Genomic DNA, 17,134 nt, shown 5'->3' with positions numbered 1-17,134 from the left:
TTGAAGGATGCACTTTGTGGTTGTGGATGAAAGCTTATGGAGGCCACATTGCACTTGCAACAATAAAAGTTTGAAGTTATTTGATTATTATTTTTTGAAGAGAATGAATTGTGTATATAATATGAAATAAAATTGTTTGATTCTTGTTTTTTAGTAGCATGAATTGTTTATATAAAAGAAGATTGATTGTTTGATTTGATTATTAGAATGAATTGTGTATATAAAAGAGAATGAAGTTGTTTGATATGTGTTGTTGATGTAACATGTGATTGATTTGTTTATGAGAATCAATTGTACATAAGTGAACATGTGTTTGTAAATGGTGACTTTTTATTTTTTTTTGAGTAAGGAAAAATTTTTTTGCAAGGTGTGTGCAAATTTTTGTTTATTCTTTTTAAATCAGAAAAAAAATTCACAAGTTGTGAGAATTTTTGTTCATTTTTTTAAAATTAGAAATGAATTTTGTAAGGTACGTGCAAAAATTTGCAAAAGTCTGATATTGTGAAATTTCTTATTGGCCTTGCACCGATATTGTAAATTTTTTTTTCTTGCAAAATTTCTTATTCGGCTCTACCCTTTTTAAGAAATTTGCCAAAAAATCATTAAAGGTAGACTGTAATTCAGGGTTTGCAAAAAATAGGGCATCCTTATGCATAACGAACGTTGAGAAACAAAATGTAATTCTTTCACGTTTATAGAGATTCTCATACATTGCATTAATTATATTCTTTAAGTTGTTTATACATTGTATTCATCTTATTCTTGAAAAAAAAATGCTTAATTTGTTTTTAGTATTTTCGTGAAACTAACACTATAAATGTGATGTAAACCTACAACGGGGTAATTTATCTCATCATAAATCATCCATTCACTTGCATTTGTAACATGCGGAAGACAACTATGAGGTCCAATTGGATCAAAACAGCCGGCGCCTGTGAGTTTTAAAGACAACATGATGTTATCCCAGTTTAAGGTATATGGAATTTTCTGCGAATCCCTCAGCAGTTGTTACGATGGTTAATGGTTTTTTAAAGTCATCGCCTATGATGGGATGGCCAAGGATCAAAACCCACTGGTGAAGGAAGCGTCTTTTACTTCCGTCAAATCAAGCGGATGTACCTTAGGGATAAAGGGAGCTATCTATGACGAGTTTTTGCATATACTAAACTGGGTTCAGATTTAGTCTCCAACTCAGATTGAGTTTTCCCTGTCCAATCATAAACAAAAAATCCCACTCGTTTGTTTCATGCAGAATGCTGACTTGCAACTTGACGTAATCCTTTCCCATCAATGAATGAAACCAATATCAAATCAGAAAAAGTGTCACAAGTATGCCCCAGTTTTTTTTTCACCATCAACAACTTTTTATAAGCCCATTCATACTTTGTCCTGTACATGAGAAACTTTCACATGGCCTTGATTATCCTTTCCTAATGGCAGATTTAGTTTATAAAGTTTGACAAATTTAAACTCATTAAATATAAAAAATTAATCAACTATAAGTTTTGACAACTTATTAACGTAAAATATTTAAAAAATAAATTTAAACTCATAATTTACATTTTTCTATGCAGCCACTATCTCCATCTCTGCAGCCTCCGCCTTTGCAGCATCGATCTTCACAACCTCCATCTCTACAGCCTGCCTTTGCTGCATACATCTATAAGTAAGAACAAATATATTATAATCATACCTATAACAATCATATTTCAATTGAATAACTTATACAGAATATTAATTAAATTAACAAACATGCAAGCTAAGTAATTACTCATATTTTTATTGAGAAATATCATCCACAAGTGAGACAATTCATTCAGAGTAACAGTCGTAGCTCATCCATAGTGTAAAAAATTCAACCTGCAACAAAACATTAAACCTACCGAGTATGAGAGAGCAATAAAATTATGTTTAAATCAATAATTTTAACTTTTTATGTTGCAAACGTTGTTATGTGTGCAAATTGTACTATGAATTGTACAACTTAAACACATTCACCTTCATATCCATTTATCAAAGAACTCAATGTTTGTGGCCTCAATTGACAAAAAATAAGACCTGTAATATAAATCTAGTTTAAGGTTGCTTTGAGCACTCTAAATTTATGTTTTCCATATATACAATATTGTCCAATGGATAGGCCAATCACATATTGTCCAACCACACACAAATACGTATAAGCGATGAAGTGTGGTTGATGAATCACCAAAAAATAGTGGCTGAAAATAATTGTTTAGATCAAGAAGGTCAGAGACCACAAAAGAATCCTTAAAAAATACAAAAATAGCCCCAGGGTGTGAATGTTACACCCTCTGGATCAACCAATATAGAAGGTTTTGAATTTGGACCGATACAAAGTCTTGAGCCTGCAACAAATAGATATTGCCATTGGGGCCTAATGGAAGCATGCAGATCGTACATGAGTTTTTTTGGCCTTAGAGCATGTGGTTGACGTGTCTGGAGTTTTGATGCCTAATTGACACGATGAGAAAGTGTCCTAAGGTTTCTCATGGTTTCGAGTTATGAGATATAGGGACATACTGGGTCAATCGGCTAGGTATGGTTTAGGTTCAGTAAGTAATTCCAGTAAGGATTACAGTTCAGATCTAAAAGAACTTGGTTTAGGGGTTATTTTGTTACCTAAGAATGTGTATTAAGGTTTTATATAGGTTCTAGGGATTAGGGATATTATGTTGGGTCGTGGAAGGGGGTGGTGAGATCAAAAGGGCCAAACTACACATTTTCTCGAATCAGTAAGGTACGATTTTAGTGTTTCGGATCCCGAACATGGGTAGGGTCTTAACTAAAGTTAAAATAAGTTTCAAGGATTGTATAGCAGCTCTTAAAGATGTCTACATGTTTAGGTGTAGTCAGCAAGAGATTGAAAAAAACAAAATAATCAATAGAACAAGACTTCAGTGTTCCTTCAAATGCGGTCTTGGCTTAAATGGCTTAGACAGTTTTAAGAAAGGTTAGGAACTGATCATAAGGTATGATAGAACTCTATAAAGTGGTACAAATACCTGAGACATGTTCGTAAGAAAGGATGATCAGAAGAACTATGACTTATAGGGCTCTTAAATCAATTTTAAAGGCAGAGATCACACCACTGCAAAAGTACAAGTACGAGAAGGGCTTGGTCCCTTGAAAGGGATGAAGAACCAGCCTAAGGAGGCTTGGATTCACGTAGATTACAGAAAGGAGAGAGAAAAACGTGAGAAAAGAGATAGAGATGAGAGAGGGAAGAGAGAAACATTTAGAGAGATGAACGTCTAATGAGTGATAGAGATTTAAAAAACCAAGTCAATTTTATTTTATAATAAAAAAAAGTTCTCCATACCTCTATATATATATAGCATGACAACAATAAAATTAAACTAATCTATAAGCTACAAAAGAGTTATATTATGAAACAAAACTAGACTAGAGAGAGAATTTTAGACTCCTACCTTTGTCATGACTCGTACTCTAATTAAAAGTCTTAATTAATTAAGAAAAACCCCTAATTAAACTCTATCTAATTATCTTGAAAAACATCTAAAGAGAAAAGACACCCCACCTTATTTCTCTAATTAGACATCCTTTATGTAGGCCTTGCCAGTTGACTCTTCTTGGTTTTGACGTAGACATATATCAAATTCTCCTCCCTTTTGGTATAGACATGTGTTCATTAACTTTTTCACACAATATTCAACCACATAAATTTTCTAATCAATATAATGGACCTTATATAAAGCTAAAATCACCCTTCTTGAGCATGAGGTGGTGCCTAAGATTTAGACTATGGATCTTAGGGTGACTCCTAGGAATCAGGTGGTAACAACGAATAATCACTTTTTATACTAAGATTTAGACTATGGATCTTAGGGTGTCTCCTAGGAATCAGGTAGCAACAACGAATAATCACTTTTTATACCACTAAAAACAGTAAACATGAAAGAACATGGGATTCTTTAGGTACCAGATATTTGCATAGTTAGTAACATATTTTGTGTCTCTCAACATTGCCCTTCTTTCAAAAAAATTATTTCACGCTACATAAACGTTTCCTTTCAAACGCACGATTGTGGAAAAATCGTACCATGTGTTTGAGAACTGTAATGTGGAAGCCAGACGAATCAACCGCGCTATAATAAAGACAAAACTGAACTGTGAGATTGGTGAAGTCACTTTGAACCCTTGTTCATGAGTAGACGGTTCATTTACATGCCTTAAATAACCAATTGGTTGAAGTAAGAACATGGGGCAAATACAAGATGGTTTCAGGCAGTACATTCAAGTATAGATTATTAAAAAAAATAAATCAGACAGAGAAAAAGAATAAAATATAAACTCATACGAGTTTTAAAATTACATAGCCAAGATTCAACTAACCTTTAAAGTCTAAATTTTGAACTCAAATTTACACATGAATCCATATAAAGTAGGTCGGATCAAGCTTCAGCAGCACAACTCGTTTTTTTTTTGGAAGTACATTCAAGTATAGATTATTAAAAAAAAATAAATCAGACAGAGAAAAAGAATAAAATATAAACTCATACGAGTTTTAAAATTACATAGCCAAGATTCAACTAACCTTTAAAGTCTAAATTTTGAACTCAAATTTACACATGAATCCATATAAAGTAGGTCGGATCAAGCTTCAGCAGCACAACTCGTTTTTTTTTTGGAAGTACATTATTAAAGGTGATAAGCAATCACCAAAAAATGAGATCAACAGATCAACAAACATACAGAACAGGAAGGTAGAGAGCATAATATATTAGAATTAGAAATCCAGTACCGTGGCACCTACCCAGCCAACGTCGCCTGTTTATAGCAGCAAAAGGCGACTGAATTATAACATGAATAGGATCTAAATTGAGTAATTATCAATGAAAACTCTGTTTTTCCACTCCAACCAAAAGTACCACCAGGAGAAAAACAGCCAGCACTTCCAAATCAGTCTCCATTTACAGCCTGAAGGCAGATCAGAAAGTCCCAGAATAAGAGAGCTGAAGTCCTAATAGCACTTCTAGCCTGCTCTGAATTTCCCAGCTCATTTAACTTTTGCATCACTATTTCAAGAGGGCAAAAAGAAAAAAAAAATGGTAGCTTATTGTCTTTATTCATTTTTTACATTTTTATTTAATTTAAGTAATTATTTTTTATGATCTTTCTTTCTTTGGCAATTCTAAGAAAATAAAATTTTGAATTGATCTCGTCTGGTAGGAGCAGCTAGCGCACGACACCTTGTGTACCCAATGATTTTAGTAGTATTACTGGTAGGGGTCAGACTAACCCCAGTTTGCCTTTCGAAAAAAAAAATCGAACCTCCCCAAAATTAATGGCTGATAGAGTGCCATCTTATTCGGTTGCGATGTCAAAAACTAACCATGGAAAAATAATCGAGATAAAAGACAAAACAATGGGCCATATTTTGCACGATGCCGGACAAAGTCCAGAAAACAGTCAACAGCCTAGCATATGTGTTTAGGGACCAAATTCTATCTCAACCTTATATAATATTACCAATGCACAATCGGACTTTTTTTCCTTTCTGGTGGGAATCAATCCAGAATCGGACATTTCAACTTCCATCTTTTGGCCATTCACGTTGCCTGCTGCTGCAATGGGCGCAATACTTGGAGAGGTGAAATTCATCCCAACGCTTAATTCAACCAGCTGTCACACCTCAAAAACTCGACTTTCAACCACCAACTGGCCATCATATTTTGTAGAATGCACTTACCTAACTGATGAAGATGTATTTACTCTCGCTCTCGCTCTCTCTCGCAAAAAGCTTATGCAGAAATGAGGCCAATATACCCTGCAAGCAACGCAAAGATGCCTGAAAAAATGTACGCAGTTGCAACAATCGATGGCTCTTGAATACCAGACAATTCAAAATGGTGATGCACGGGTGCCATCCGAAACAACTTCCTTCCAGCTCCACCGAAGCTTTTGGTAAGCTTGAAGAAAGAAAGCTGCATCCAATTGTGCCAAAGTCACAGACAAGGAGCACATCAAAACAAAGTCAAAGTAAAACCTGCCTCTAGAAAATCTTGTAACATGGAAACCATTAGCTCCAAAAAGTGTCAAGGGGACACTGGTCAGCATTCATTTACAAGAAAAATTGTAACAGAATTTTTATCTATTTCTTCAGGAAGCTTTCACTATTGTTGCAAAAAATATTTTCACAAGCTCAGTAGGAATAACCAGATGAAGATCATTGACCATAGTTCAGCCATACAGTTACTGTACCTAGGGGAACTTAAAAGGCAAAAACCAAAATAAAAGGATAAAAAAATTTAAAAATATAAAAGACCAACAGCAGATAATCTAAATCTACAAAACGGTATAAAGTCTATGCATGCAAAGACATTCGTCCACATTTCCCTTCATAAAAGGGAAAAAGAAGGATTTTAAGTTTATGACCCAATAACTCATGAAAAGTGATTTATTGGAGAGAGAAAACATACACGACCTTCTAATTATGCCACTTGAAGATTTGTAAATATTACCATAGCCAACAGGTTGAGCGTAGAGATGATACATTCTTCACAACAGACTTGGAAGATGCCCCAAGTGCAAGTCCATTAGCAACACCACAGATCATCTAAAAAAATACAATAGTGCATACCAACCAAGCGGAACAGCTAAAATTTGATGCATAAATCCCTCTTTGCCCCAAACGCCCAAAGCTGGTAGCTTGACTCAATCAAGATCAACCATGCTGAAGTCCTACATAAGATCATGCCTGACCTAGAAACCAAGCCTGGTCAAGAACAGACCAACTCTTCCTCTAATACACTGTTCCTAATCTTGATACAGTGCTTATATGTTTCTAACTTAAAATTTCCATTTACAATCCTCAAAACTCCATGTTCCTACACCCAAGTATTTTTTTCCAAACTCAATTCCACATCCAATCCTTCTCAAAACTGCTCCATTTCCCTATACTCAGCATTGTGTCAATATTATTGTTAAGCTTTCTGATATTTCTGTGACTCACCCCATTAGGTGACACAGAACCAAACACAATCTAAGACCCATCTGAATCCAGTGTAGTAGTTGATGATTATTGACTCTGCTTAAAAACCACAACAGGATGCAGGTATTTATACCACCAAAGAAGCTTGATACCACAGCATAATGTTGCAACGAGATCTAAAGAGAGGGAGATTACAGTCCAAACTATGATTCAGTACTTGTAAGAAGCCCCAACCAACATAAGTGGCTTATAATTCAATGATCTCAGATTTTTAACTTTTCTTCAACAATTTTATCACCACCTCCACCCATAAAACATTTCATGAAAAAGAATGGAGGCACGTTCTTACAATTTCAAAAATAAAAAAGGATTAACTCAATTGTGAGAATAATGCACATGTAGTCCATCAAGGCATGTGCCACAGCAAGCCTCTCAAGATACTTGAGTTACAGTCTCTAAAAACATGAACCAAGTTTTAGAAAAGAAACGTTCATTCATTGAGATTACATTTTTGTCTATGTCACACGGACTCGGCTCCAAGGTCGCCGCACCCGCGTCGACACGCACCGACACAGGTGCGGACACGGGTGCGGCTCGGACTCGGTCAACCCGACCCTGGGTGTGGTCAACGCACCCAGGGTCATTTTGGTCCATTTTTTGGACTTTTTTTTTTGTAATTTTTTTTTTTAAAATTTTCTGGGATACAGCTGTAAGGAAAAAAACCCATCACAACTAAAAAACCTGTACACTTTCAAGTTTTAAGTACAGAATGGGCACAACTCAAGTTTTTGTGGTTTTTTCCTGTATGAAGAAAGTGAATTATTACAGTGCATGAAGAAAGTGCCCAAAAGTGAATTATTCCTGTATGAAAAAAGTGTACAGAATGCCTTCACAACTCATCACCTGTCCCCCTAATGGGCACAACTTTGACCGAGTCTTATATATATATATATTTATTTATTTATTTTTTAATATATATATATATATAGCCGAGTCCCCGTGTCCAAAAATTTTGAAATTGCGCCGCACCCGTGTCGCACCCGCACCCATGTGACATAGATTTTTGTTAATATCACGAACTGGATCGTTTTGCTCATATAACTTACAGGGAAAATTAGGCATGAGATATTCTAAAACTTAACAATCTGGCATCTTAATGAACTTGAGAGAAACTAAACATAGATTACAGGACATGCTTACTTGATACTTTACCTGAATGATGACTGACAGTACTTCAATGATAAAGACAGCAGATGAGATGAAAAGGGGAAAAAACATTCCAGTGCAAGATGCCATTGCAGCTAATGCTCCACCAAGTGCTAAAGATCCAGTGTCACCCATAAATATAGATGCCTTGTATCTGTTATGCATGAGAAAACCAACACATGCCCCTGCCATTGATGCTCCAAATATAGATAAATCTGTCACAACATGAAGAACAAGTAGAATTGATGTAACAATGCTTAGAGACATCTGCTCAACAAAAGTTAAAAACCTACAAGCAAACCAAAGAGGCACAGAATTAAACTGAAATACACCTCTGTCATAGACTTTCATTTATGTAGGTTGCTATTGGACACCAAGAAAAGGATAGAAATGGAGAATAAATCAATAAGTTACATCGCACCAAGAGATTTTCTCAACAAAGATAAAAATAACATATTTCAACTAATCAAGGCAGAACTTCAACCAAATAGGAGATGTACAGACTAACAATCACAAGGTTGCTTAGTTTAAGAAAAATGAGAAAATAGAAGCCCAGAGAACATGCTGCTTTCATATGATTAGCACAGTAACATTGTAAAAGAGAGTTGAAAATGTTGAAAAAAGTTATGGGTTGATACCCTTAGGGGTGGTAAACAAGCCGATTGAGCGGAGCTTGGGCTGTTCGAGCTCGGCCTTTAAAGGTATACCCCTACTCGAGAGATCGTCATGAGCTAAGCCAAACCCGAGCTCATTATGAGCCAATCACGAGCTGGAACATTTTTTAAAAAATTTGTTTTTTAACCATTTTTTTAAAGCTTGATAACATATAAAAAATATATAATATGTATAAAACATAGCCACCTGTATCATTAAAGGTAATTTCTCGGTGAGGGTATTTCTTGGAGAGATTTTCAAAAGTTGATAAATCTCGAGAATATCTCTGGAGCTATGTCACATGGGTGCGGGGGTGCGGCAAAAATATAAAAAATTATCTATATATATATATATATATATAAAGTCCAAAAGTTGGACATAAATGACCCTGGGTGCGTTGACTGCACCCAGGGTCAGGTTGACCACATCGGGTGCGGGTGCGGCACCTAGTTGAAGAGTCCCCGTGACATAGCTCGGGAGTTTAAAAATTTGAAAAAAATATAAATAACAACAAAAAGCTAAGAAAATAACAAGTTTTGCATTATTTTTCTTTCAAAAATATAAAGAAACATGTTTTAAAGGTTTTAAAATATAAAAGAAACAAAAAAAGGAAATGCAAATTTAAAAAAAGAAGATTTTTTCCCAAAAAATATCGCGATGTTATCATGATAATATCACGATAATTTGAAAATATAGCAAGATATTACCTTTAATATTGGCTACCTTAAAATATCAGTATTTCTCACGATATTTTTAAAATATCACCGATATTGGTGACAGTGGTATAAAATATATAATATATAATATATAAATATATATAATATGTAAAACAAGCCGAGCTCAATTTCCGAGCCAAGCCGAACAGCGAGCTACTAGTCTCGTTTCCCAGCCCTAGACACCCTATGTATTGTTAACACTTATTGATGTTAAAGCATCAGTCAAAAGAGGATGTAGGATGGAGTCTCAGAAAAATAAGAAAGCATTGAACAGCAATTCACAAAGTCACCATTATGAACATGGAGACCTTTAACTTTGTTCGACTTTCCTTGATAGACCAATGAGGACTCAATAAGAGAGAGTGAATGGGATGCAAAATTGTGCATAGAAGCATGTTTTGACTCTGGATAAGAATGAAAAGGAAAACAAGGCTCTTAAAGAAGAACTTATGTCACATGTGTGTCCCATGTTGGCACAACACTGGACATGACGTAGATACACAGCATGAAACTTCATGGATTCAGTCACCAATATTTCCTTGTGTGTGTGTGTGTGTTCTTTTTATGATCTTAATTGTTTATTTTTATATTTACTTGTGTGCATTTTCTTTTAAAATTTGACATTGATTATATTGCATTTCAACTTTTTAACTTAAATTTATTTTTATAATGAAGTAGAATGTTGCTGAAGAATTTGTACTGAAGATGATATTCATGCTTTATTGCTATGTGTGTGTACAGTTGTATCCCCGTGTCATAGTTTTACAAAAATCATGTTGTGCCAAGTGTGTCCATATCCTGTCCCGTACCCATGTTCATGGTCAATATGACAGAGCAGAACATATGCAGACAGAACAAGGTTTGATTGTTATGAAATAAAACCTCACAAGATGGTTTCTGAGAAAATGTATGTACTTCTGGATTCATGTCAAATAAACAATCAAATACTGAAAGGCCGGAAATCTAACTGACCAGGACATATTGGAAGGACAGCAATAGACATCCCTATAAAAGTCAATGCAGCTACTCCTCCAGCAAGACCGTCAAGACCATCTGTTAGGTTCATCCCATTCGCCATAGAAACAAAACAGAATGTTGTAAGAAACAAGTAGAGCCTACTAATACACAAAAGGCCCAATGGTGCCGGCAAAGGAACCACAAATTTCCTGCAGCAAACAGTTGAAAATACATTCAATCAGGATACATAGAAGAGAATATAGCAGCACAAGAATACATCAGCTGACAGGTACCCACATAATTAGAAACCAAAAAATAAGGTTTAGTCATCAATCATTTTTCCTACACCCATAAGGAAACAACTTGAGCACCACCTTCAAATCTATGCAATACAGGCCCATAATATATGTATTTCAAACTGCATGTTAGATAAATGAATACGCAGAAACGATGTTCATGTGTGCACATGTTTGTGCACTATATACTTGTTTTCTAGTGAAACTGTCATTATATATAAGTCTTTAGTACATATGTGCATTCATATCAATGAGTGAAATCTCACCTACGTAATGTGTCTTCAAGTATATCAGATTCTCAGACCATACAAATTGGTTTAGTATGGTCCATTCAGTACAAATCATGTTTTTCATTTAACAATTTGGATGTCATAAGTTTTTTTATAGTTAAATTTTTGGTGCAATATGGATCACTCATTTTTAACCTAAAATAATTTAAACATGTAAATTTATTGGTTCAACGTATGTTCTGAGTGAATAAACGATGACAAATCCATCTATGCAGTCAAATTTACTTAAAAAATAAATGAGTAATGACACTTTACTCATAGATACCTCACACAAACAAATTGGGCAGCTTTAAGCCTGTAGATCAGGCAATAACTGGGTTAATACAAATTGACAAAGTCACATAACTGGAATCATTTTGTCACCTTTTTAGTGTATTTTCACCCATGTTCTATTACTACACATATCTCTGTTGTCGGCAAATCTTTCCTATCTTCACTCTTATCCAGTGGTAGATTATGCTAAGAAATAGTGAAGCAAGCTACTAGCCGCTCACTATCTTCTTTGATGCATTGTCCCAAAATACAACTATTCCTACCAGAAAAAATTTATTTACATCCATCAATCAAAGCAAAACTACAAGAAAGGAACCCCAATCGCAAAAGAGTACCACTGCTATGCTAGATTTGCTATAGAGCTTGGCAGGCATACAAGCCCCAACCACAAAGCCACTAGCCTTTAAATGAGACAGAGAGAGAGGATCAAATCGACCCTTGAATCATGTTTTCTTTTTGTCAGCAAAAAATATGTTTCTTTAACTCAAGAAAATTTTGAAGTGTTTATCACCATTGGTTTTTCAACCGCTGAGAGACCTGCTTAGATGTCAAATCCAAAGATCGAGATCGATCCCACTAAACAGCATGTAAATCACATCTACAGGATCAGATATACTGAAAAATTAAAATAAAAAATAGGAACACGAAATACTGTATATATATATATATATATCTATATATATATATATATATATATAGGAAAAGTGGTAGCTGCCTACTGCCAGCCTACGATGAGCAAACAGGTGTTTTTAGTTTTTTTTTTTTGCAAATCTGACCCTACAGATGTGTTTGGTATGGTCGATTCACTAAGAAACAACACTAGGATCATGTTTTTTCGATAAAAAAAACATGAATTTAAAGCAATGGCAATGGTAATATTTTTTTTCTTGATGTTTTGTTTTTTTGGTCCCATCTAGGCCCCGACTAGTCCTTTTAGGGGTCTTTCGCCTAGGCTCTGACTAGCGCTTTTGACAACTAAGAACATGAGTGAATTAGTCCATAAAATTTTCAAAGATTACAAATTTCATCAACAGTGCATTTTTGTTGTTATTTCTTTCACTAGAAGTGCTGTATACTAAACTGCATTTATAGTGTATTCCCCTTGTTATCACCACCCCTCACAAGAGAAACCACTACATGGTACAATACAATAATAAGAAACACATAAATAACAAACACACAAACTCTTATTATTCAATATTTAGCTCACCAACAGTCAGCTAGCTGCATTTTGGTTATCAGTTTATTATGAAAGCCAGTGTTTGCTTTGGAAAAAATTAACAGTCTACATTTATCCAGGCAATCCCTGGGTTGAGAGGACAGATATACATAGTAACTATCAAGAAAACGGTGTCCTTTAAAGATCATATTCATCTTAAGCATGCTTCCCTTTTTTCTGTGCACCCATCTTTCATTTTGATGTTCTTGCAAAAGAAGCAGGGAAAAAAAGCATAAGCATGAAGAACTAGGCCGCAAGGTAGATCATCCTCTATCCATTCCATTACTAATAATAGAAATCAGCATGAAATTGAGTAAGTTGAACATTAATATCCCTTTTTCAGAACAGAAATATGCAAGCATGACACAGCACCATTAAAATAAAACTGTCTTATCAAGACCATAAAACCAATATAATATGGCACATCTCTTAGAAATATCACTATAACCAAAATAAAAAGGAGGAAATGGGAATTTTCCCTTTGCTCATTTAAAAAGAAAGCTTGCAGCTTGAGCTGGGCTCATTGACAAACTCAGGCTTGTCAATTGTCCATGGCCAATTATCATATGGGACTCCTACAGACATGCTCAAAATATAATAAGCAGTATCTACAAAGAGATCAGAATTAAAATAGATAAAGATACAACCTACCAGTGCCAAGTATAACTCCAATCCATAACCCAAAAACCAGAAAAGGAAAAAAATTAAAGAAACACTAAAACCACTTCAGCTTCCTAATCCTTGAGCAAAACACTATTGTTCTAGATGATCTCAAAACAACTTTGGCCACACTGATCCTTTACAGAATGATTCCATCTTCAGATAACCACTTACAAAATGTAGCTCAAGCATTTGTCTGGTTTTATATCAACAGATTGGTAATGAGAAGCTATACATGCCATATGGTGATGTTATATTTGCCGAATTCAGCCACAAAGAAAACCATGTGCCAGCAGCAACCTGTCAAACCCCACTATTGAAATTAGATAAACAAAAATTTGGGAGGAACGAACGTCCCCCAATAAGACAAGATTCAAGAAAAAATTGAAAACATAGAATAGAGACATTTATTCAAATGCCCCCCCAAAAAAGTCTTCTACCTCTAATATTATCTTAATCCATGCAGGCAACCCATAATTATGTTTCTTCATAAGACTCAGGAGATCATCAAGTAACCCAATTGCTGCAAAAGTAATGGTTATTACAGATGCTCCAAAAACTTCAACTGAAGAAAAACCAGATGCAGCTCCAGCAACTATAATTCCAACCGGAATGAAAAATAAGCCACCCATTGTAGGAGTGCCCTTTTTATATAAGTGAATGTCAGGTCCTTCTATTCTCAGTACTTGATGAATCTTCAAAACACGAAACAATGGCACACACAAAAATCCAGCAAATGATGCTAAAACAGCAGCAACTAAGAAAGGGCGTGTCAGGAAAAAAGGTGCCAATGGTAGCTTCACAATCCGCCATGCACACAAGTCAAAGAGAAGCAGAATCCCAACCAAGAATACAGTCAATCCCAAATTATTCAAAACTCCGAGATGAGTTCTGCCATAGAAATAAGTAAAATGAAATCATTTTCCAATAAAAAGGATTTAACTGCCCTTATTTAGATCTTGCAATAAGACTAACAAAAATTTCTTTCTCTAAAAATTGCAGCAACTGACAAAACATCAGAAATCCAAAAATAAATAAATAAATAAATAAGATGCATAAGTACTTCCTCAGTAAATGGACAAGAGAAAAAAATACAATAAAAAAAGTTAAATCACAGTTCAAATCAAGTTGTTGCAATTTTCTTACCTTTCATTATTAGACTTCATTCTAATATTTGCAAGACGATTGGTGGCTGATGCCAAATCAGACATGTCAGAATGAATGGTTTTTTGATACTCCACATCTCCAGAAGGATTGATCAGGATTTCCATATCACTTTCTTCTCCCTCACTTGATGATATCAAATACAGATTCTCCATAGACATTCCACTATCATGATCCTCAAATTCGTCATCAAATGGTGAGAACGAGAATCCATCCTGAAGCAAGAAAGGGGCAAAAAATCATAATTTATTATTGTGCATGGCACTTTCAACTTTCGAAGAAATTTTAGTAAAAAAAATGGTGCAAGGATCGCAAATGAGGAAACTTAGTGATGTTTCACCATAACCCTCGTAGAAAATTTTGAAATCCAAAAACAAGTTGAAAAGTTTTCCTGCAAAAATAACTGCCCTAGCATATACCAATAAAATGATAACATATCCTCAAAAAATAACTCCCAAAATACAAAGAAGACTTCCAATAGTCTGCCTAAAAGTTTAGGAGGCACCTCATCATATTCAACTTTACAACATCTCGGGTAAATTAGCACTGGAAATGTCCAAAGAAGTCAACAATTATTCAAAAAAAAAAGTGCAGCTCTAACCAAATCATAGAAATGTATCCCCAGACAAGGGCGGGGAATGCCATTCTGCTTATATTTTTTGTAATGAAAGTGCCATATCATATCAATCCCCAGAAATCACAACTGGTATTTCGAAATATCTTAGATTCTATATGTTTTTCCAGCGTTTTTAACTATAACAGAATAGCTCCTAAAAGGCAAACGTGTGAAAAACCTTCGGGGAAAAAGCTCAAGGCGATTATTTATAGGTCCGCCCTTACCACCAACCACGCTGTCAAGTTGATCCAATTGGTACGACGTTTCAGAAAAGCATAATGCCTCATCAGCTCTGGCCACTTCACCACATTTCCAGTCGTTTTATATATGTATGTATGTATATATATATATATATATATATATATATATATATATATATATATATATATATATATATATATATATATATATATATGTGTGTGTGTGTGTGTGTGTGTGTGTCCAAATTTGGGAAAGGAATATAGGTGGCACTCAAATTATCATGAACGTCACCAAAGACAAAGAAAACGCTCAAACTTTTCCTCATACGGCATGATAATTGATAAATTGCATCACACCCTCAGAGAAACCTTCTGCAAACATCCAGAAGATGAGTAACGTTACTCAGGATTTTATACCGATCTAAAGTTGACACGGTCTTAACAAAGTGTTATTTTCACCCTAAATCTGTGTAATATGTCAAAAATAAAACCCAGAACACATTGTTCCCCATACGAAAAGAAAATGACCATCTCCACTACGAAGAATCGGTTCTCCAAAGTCCGAAATAAATACCTCGTCCGAGGCGGCAATCGGCGACACTGAATCACGATGCAAAACGCCTCCATATCCTCTCCTCGGAGTTCTAAAAAAACGACCGGCCGCTCTAGATATCTATGCATCCACAAGAGTCAAACTTCCGTCAGAACGAGAGGCACAGCACCGTTTACACTATGAAATCGACCGTAAAAAAAATGCACAAAACCGAACCAACACAACAAGATCAAGGAATTTCTTATGAAATAACGCATTGGGGGGAGAGAAAAACGGTAGGAAAGGGAGGGCATCCGGCCGATACCGATCGAAATCACAAACCTGAGAGTCGACGGGGAATCGATGAAGCCGAATCGCGGCGGAACCGAGAAGCGATCGCCTCCCCGGCGAGGATCCCTCTGGTGGCCGCAGGCACGTGTGAAACGGCGAGCGGTTCGTAGAATGCATCGGTATCGCACGTGAGAGAGAGAGAGAGAGAGAGAGAGAGAGAGAGAGAAAACAAAAGAAGTGGAGAGAAAACGACGGAATGGAGGGAAAAGAAGAAAATGCCGTAGTTTGAGACGGCGAGGGTTTGGCCTTTTATAGAGAATGTCTGTGGGGCCCGCAGGGGCGTTTGCAGACAGCGAGGAAACCGTGCCCAGGGAAGCCCGCTATCACGTGCCACGTGTACATGTTCGAGTCGCAAACGTTCTAACTTCGAACCGCTGGAACACTCGAATGTGGACACGACTCGGTTTGGTGTAGGTGGAGATGGGAAGATGGACCCGTATCACACGGTCTGGGTCTGGATCCATTTGGATAGAAAATTGTCAACGGGTCTGACACCCGGATCCAATCAGGCATTTTTTTTTGGATGATGAAGGAACCCTCACCTAGAACCGGGTTACTTGATGGCCTGCCTCCCTGCCAGATAAAACTCTAGGTTGAGGACACGACCACCCAACCTTGTGTGCCCCAACTGTGATAAAGCAACGACAACCCCCACGCACCAGTGGGATTTGTTCCTGGGCCTTCAGCTTGACACAAGACCCTGCTGATCACAAGGGTAACTACCACGGTGGTGGATCTAAGCAGACCTACTATAAGTAAATCGATATTTGGATCCAATCAAGATTACGCAAACCAGACCCAGACCGTACCCCCTATAAAGTAATACTTCTTATACTTTTTACATTGAACATTTATTGATCTAGCAACTCAGGTTGGATCAAGGTGTGGTATGAAATAAAATCGTGTCTGGTCCATATATCAATCGGACTTTATATGTCAGACCTAAATTCTTAATCAAACCAATTCCGGATCCTATTGGACCTAGTACGGGTCAGAGGATTAGGTCATACCGGACCAATTGACACCT

At 36.0% G+C, this 17,134-nt stretch overlaps 1 protein-coding gene across 1 annotated transcript; it reads right to left on the bottom strand.

Moving 5' to 3' along the window:
• Positions 1 to 5,581: 5,581 nt before the first annotated feature.
• Positions 5,582 to 16,258, bottom strand: LOC149833967 (phospho-N-acetylmuramoyl-pentapeptide-transferase homolog). Its single transcript, XM_090009912.1, has 8 exons — positions 16,099 to 16,258; positions 15,799 to 15,897; positions 14,391 to 14,623; positions 13,685 to 14,135; positions 13,480 to 13,544; positions 10,522 to 10,715; positions 8,186 to 8,394; positions 5,582 to 5,966 (listed from the first exon to the last, which is right to left on the bottom strand). The coding sequence occupies exons 1-8, from the start codon at positions 16,222 to 16,224 to the stop codon at positions 5,784 to 5,786; spliced, it is 1,560 nt and encodes a 519-aa protein (XP_089866038.1). The 5' UTR covers positions 16,225 to 16,258; the 3' UTR covers positions 5,582 to 5,783.
• Between the last annotated feature and the right edge of the window lie 876 nt (positions 16,259 to 17,134).

Source organism: Nuphar pumila, chromosome 6, assembly GCF_984573655.1.
Source record: "Nuphar pumila chromosome 6, dmNupPumi1.hap1.1, whole genome shotgun sequence".
Lineage (NCBI taxonomy): Eukaryota > Viridiplantae > Streptophyta > Magnoliopsida > Nymphaeales > Nymphaeaceae > Nuphar > Nuphar pumila.
The sequence above is the reverse complement of the archived record's forward strand: the minus strand, read 5'-3'. Positions and strand labels throughout refer to the sequence as shown.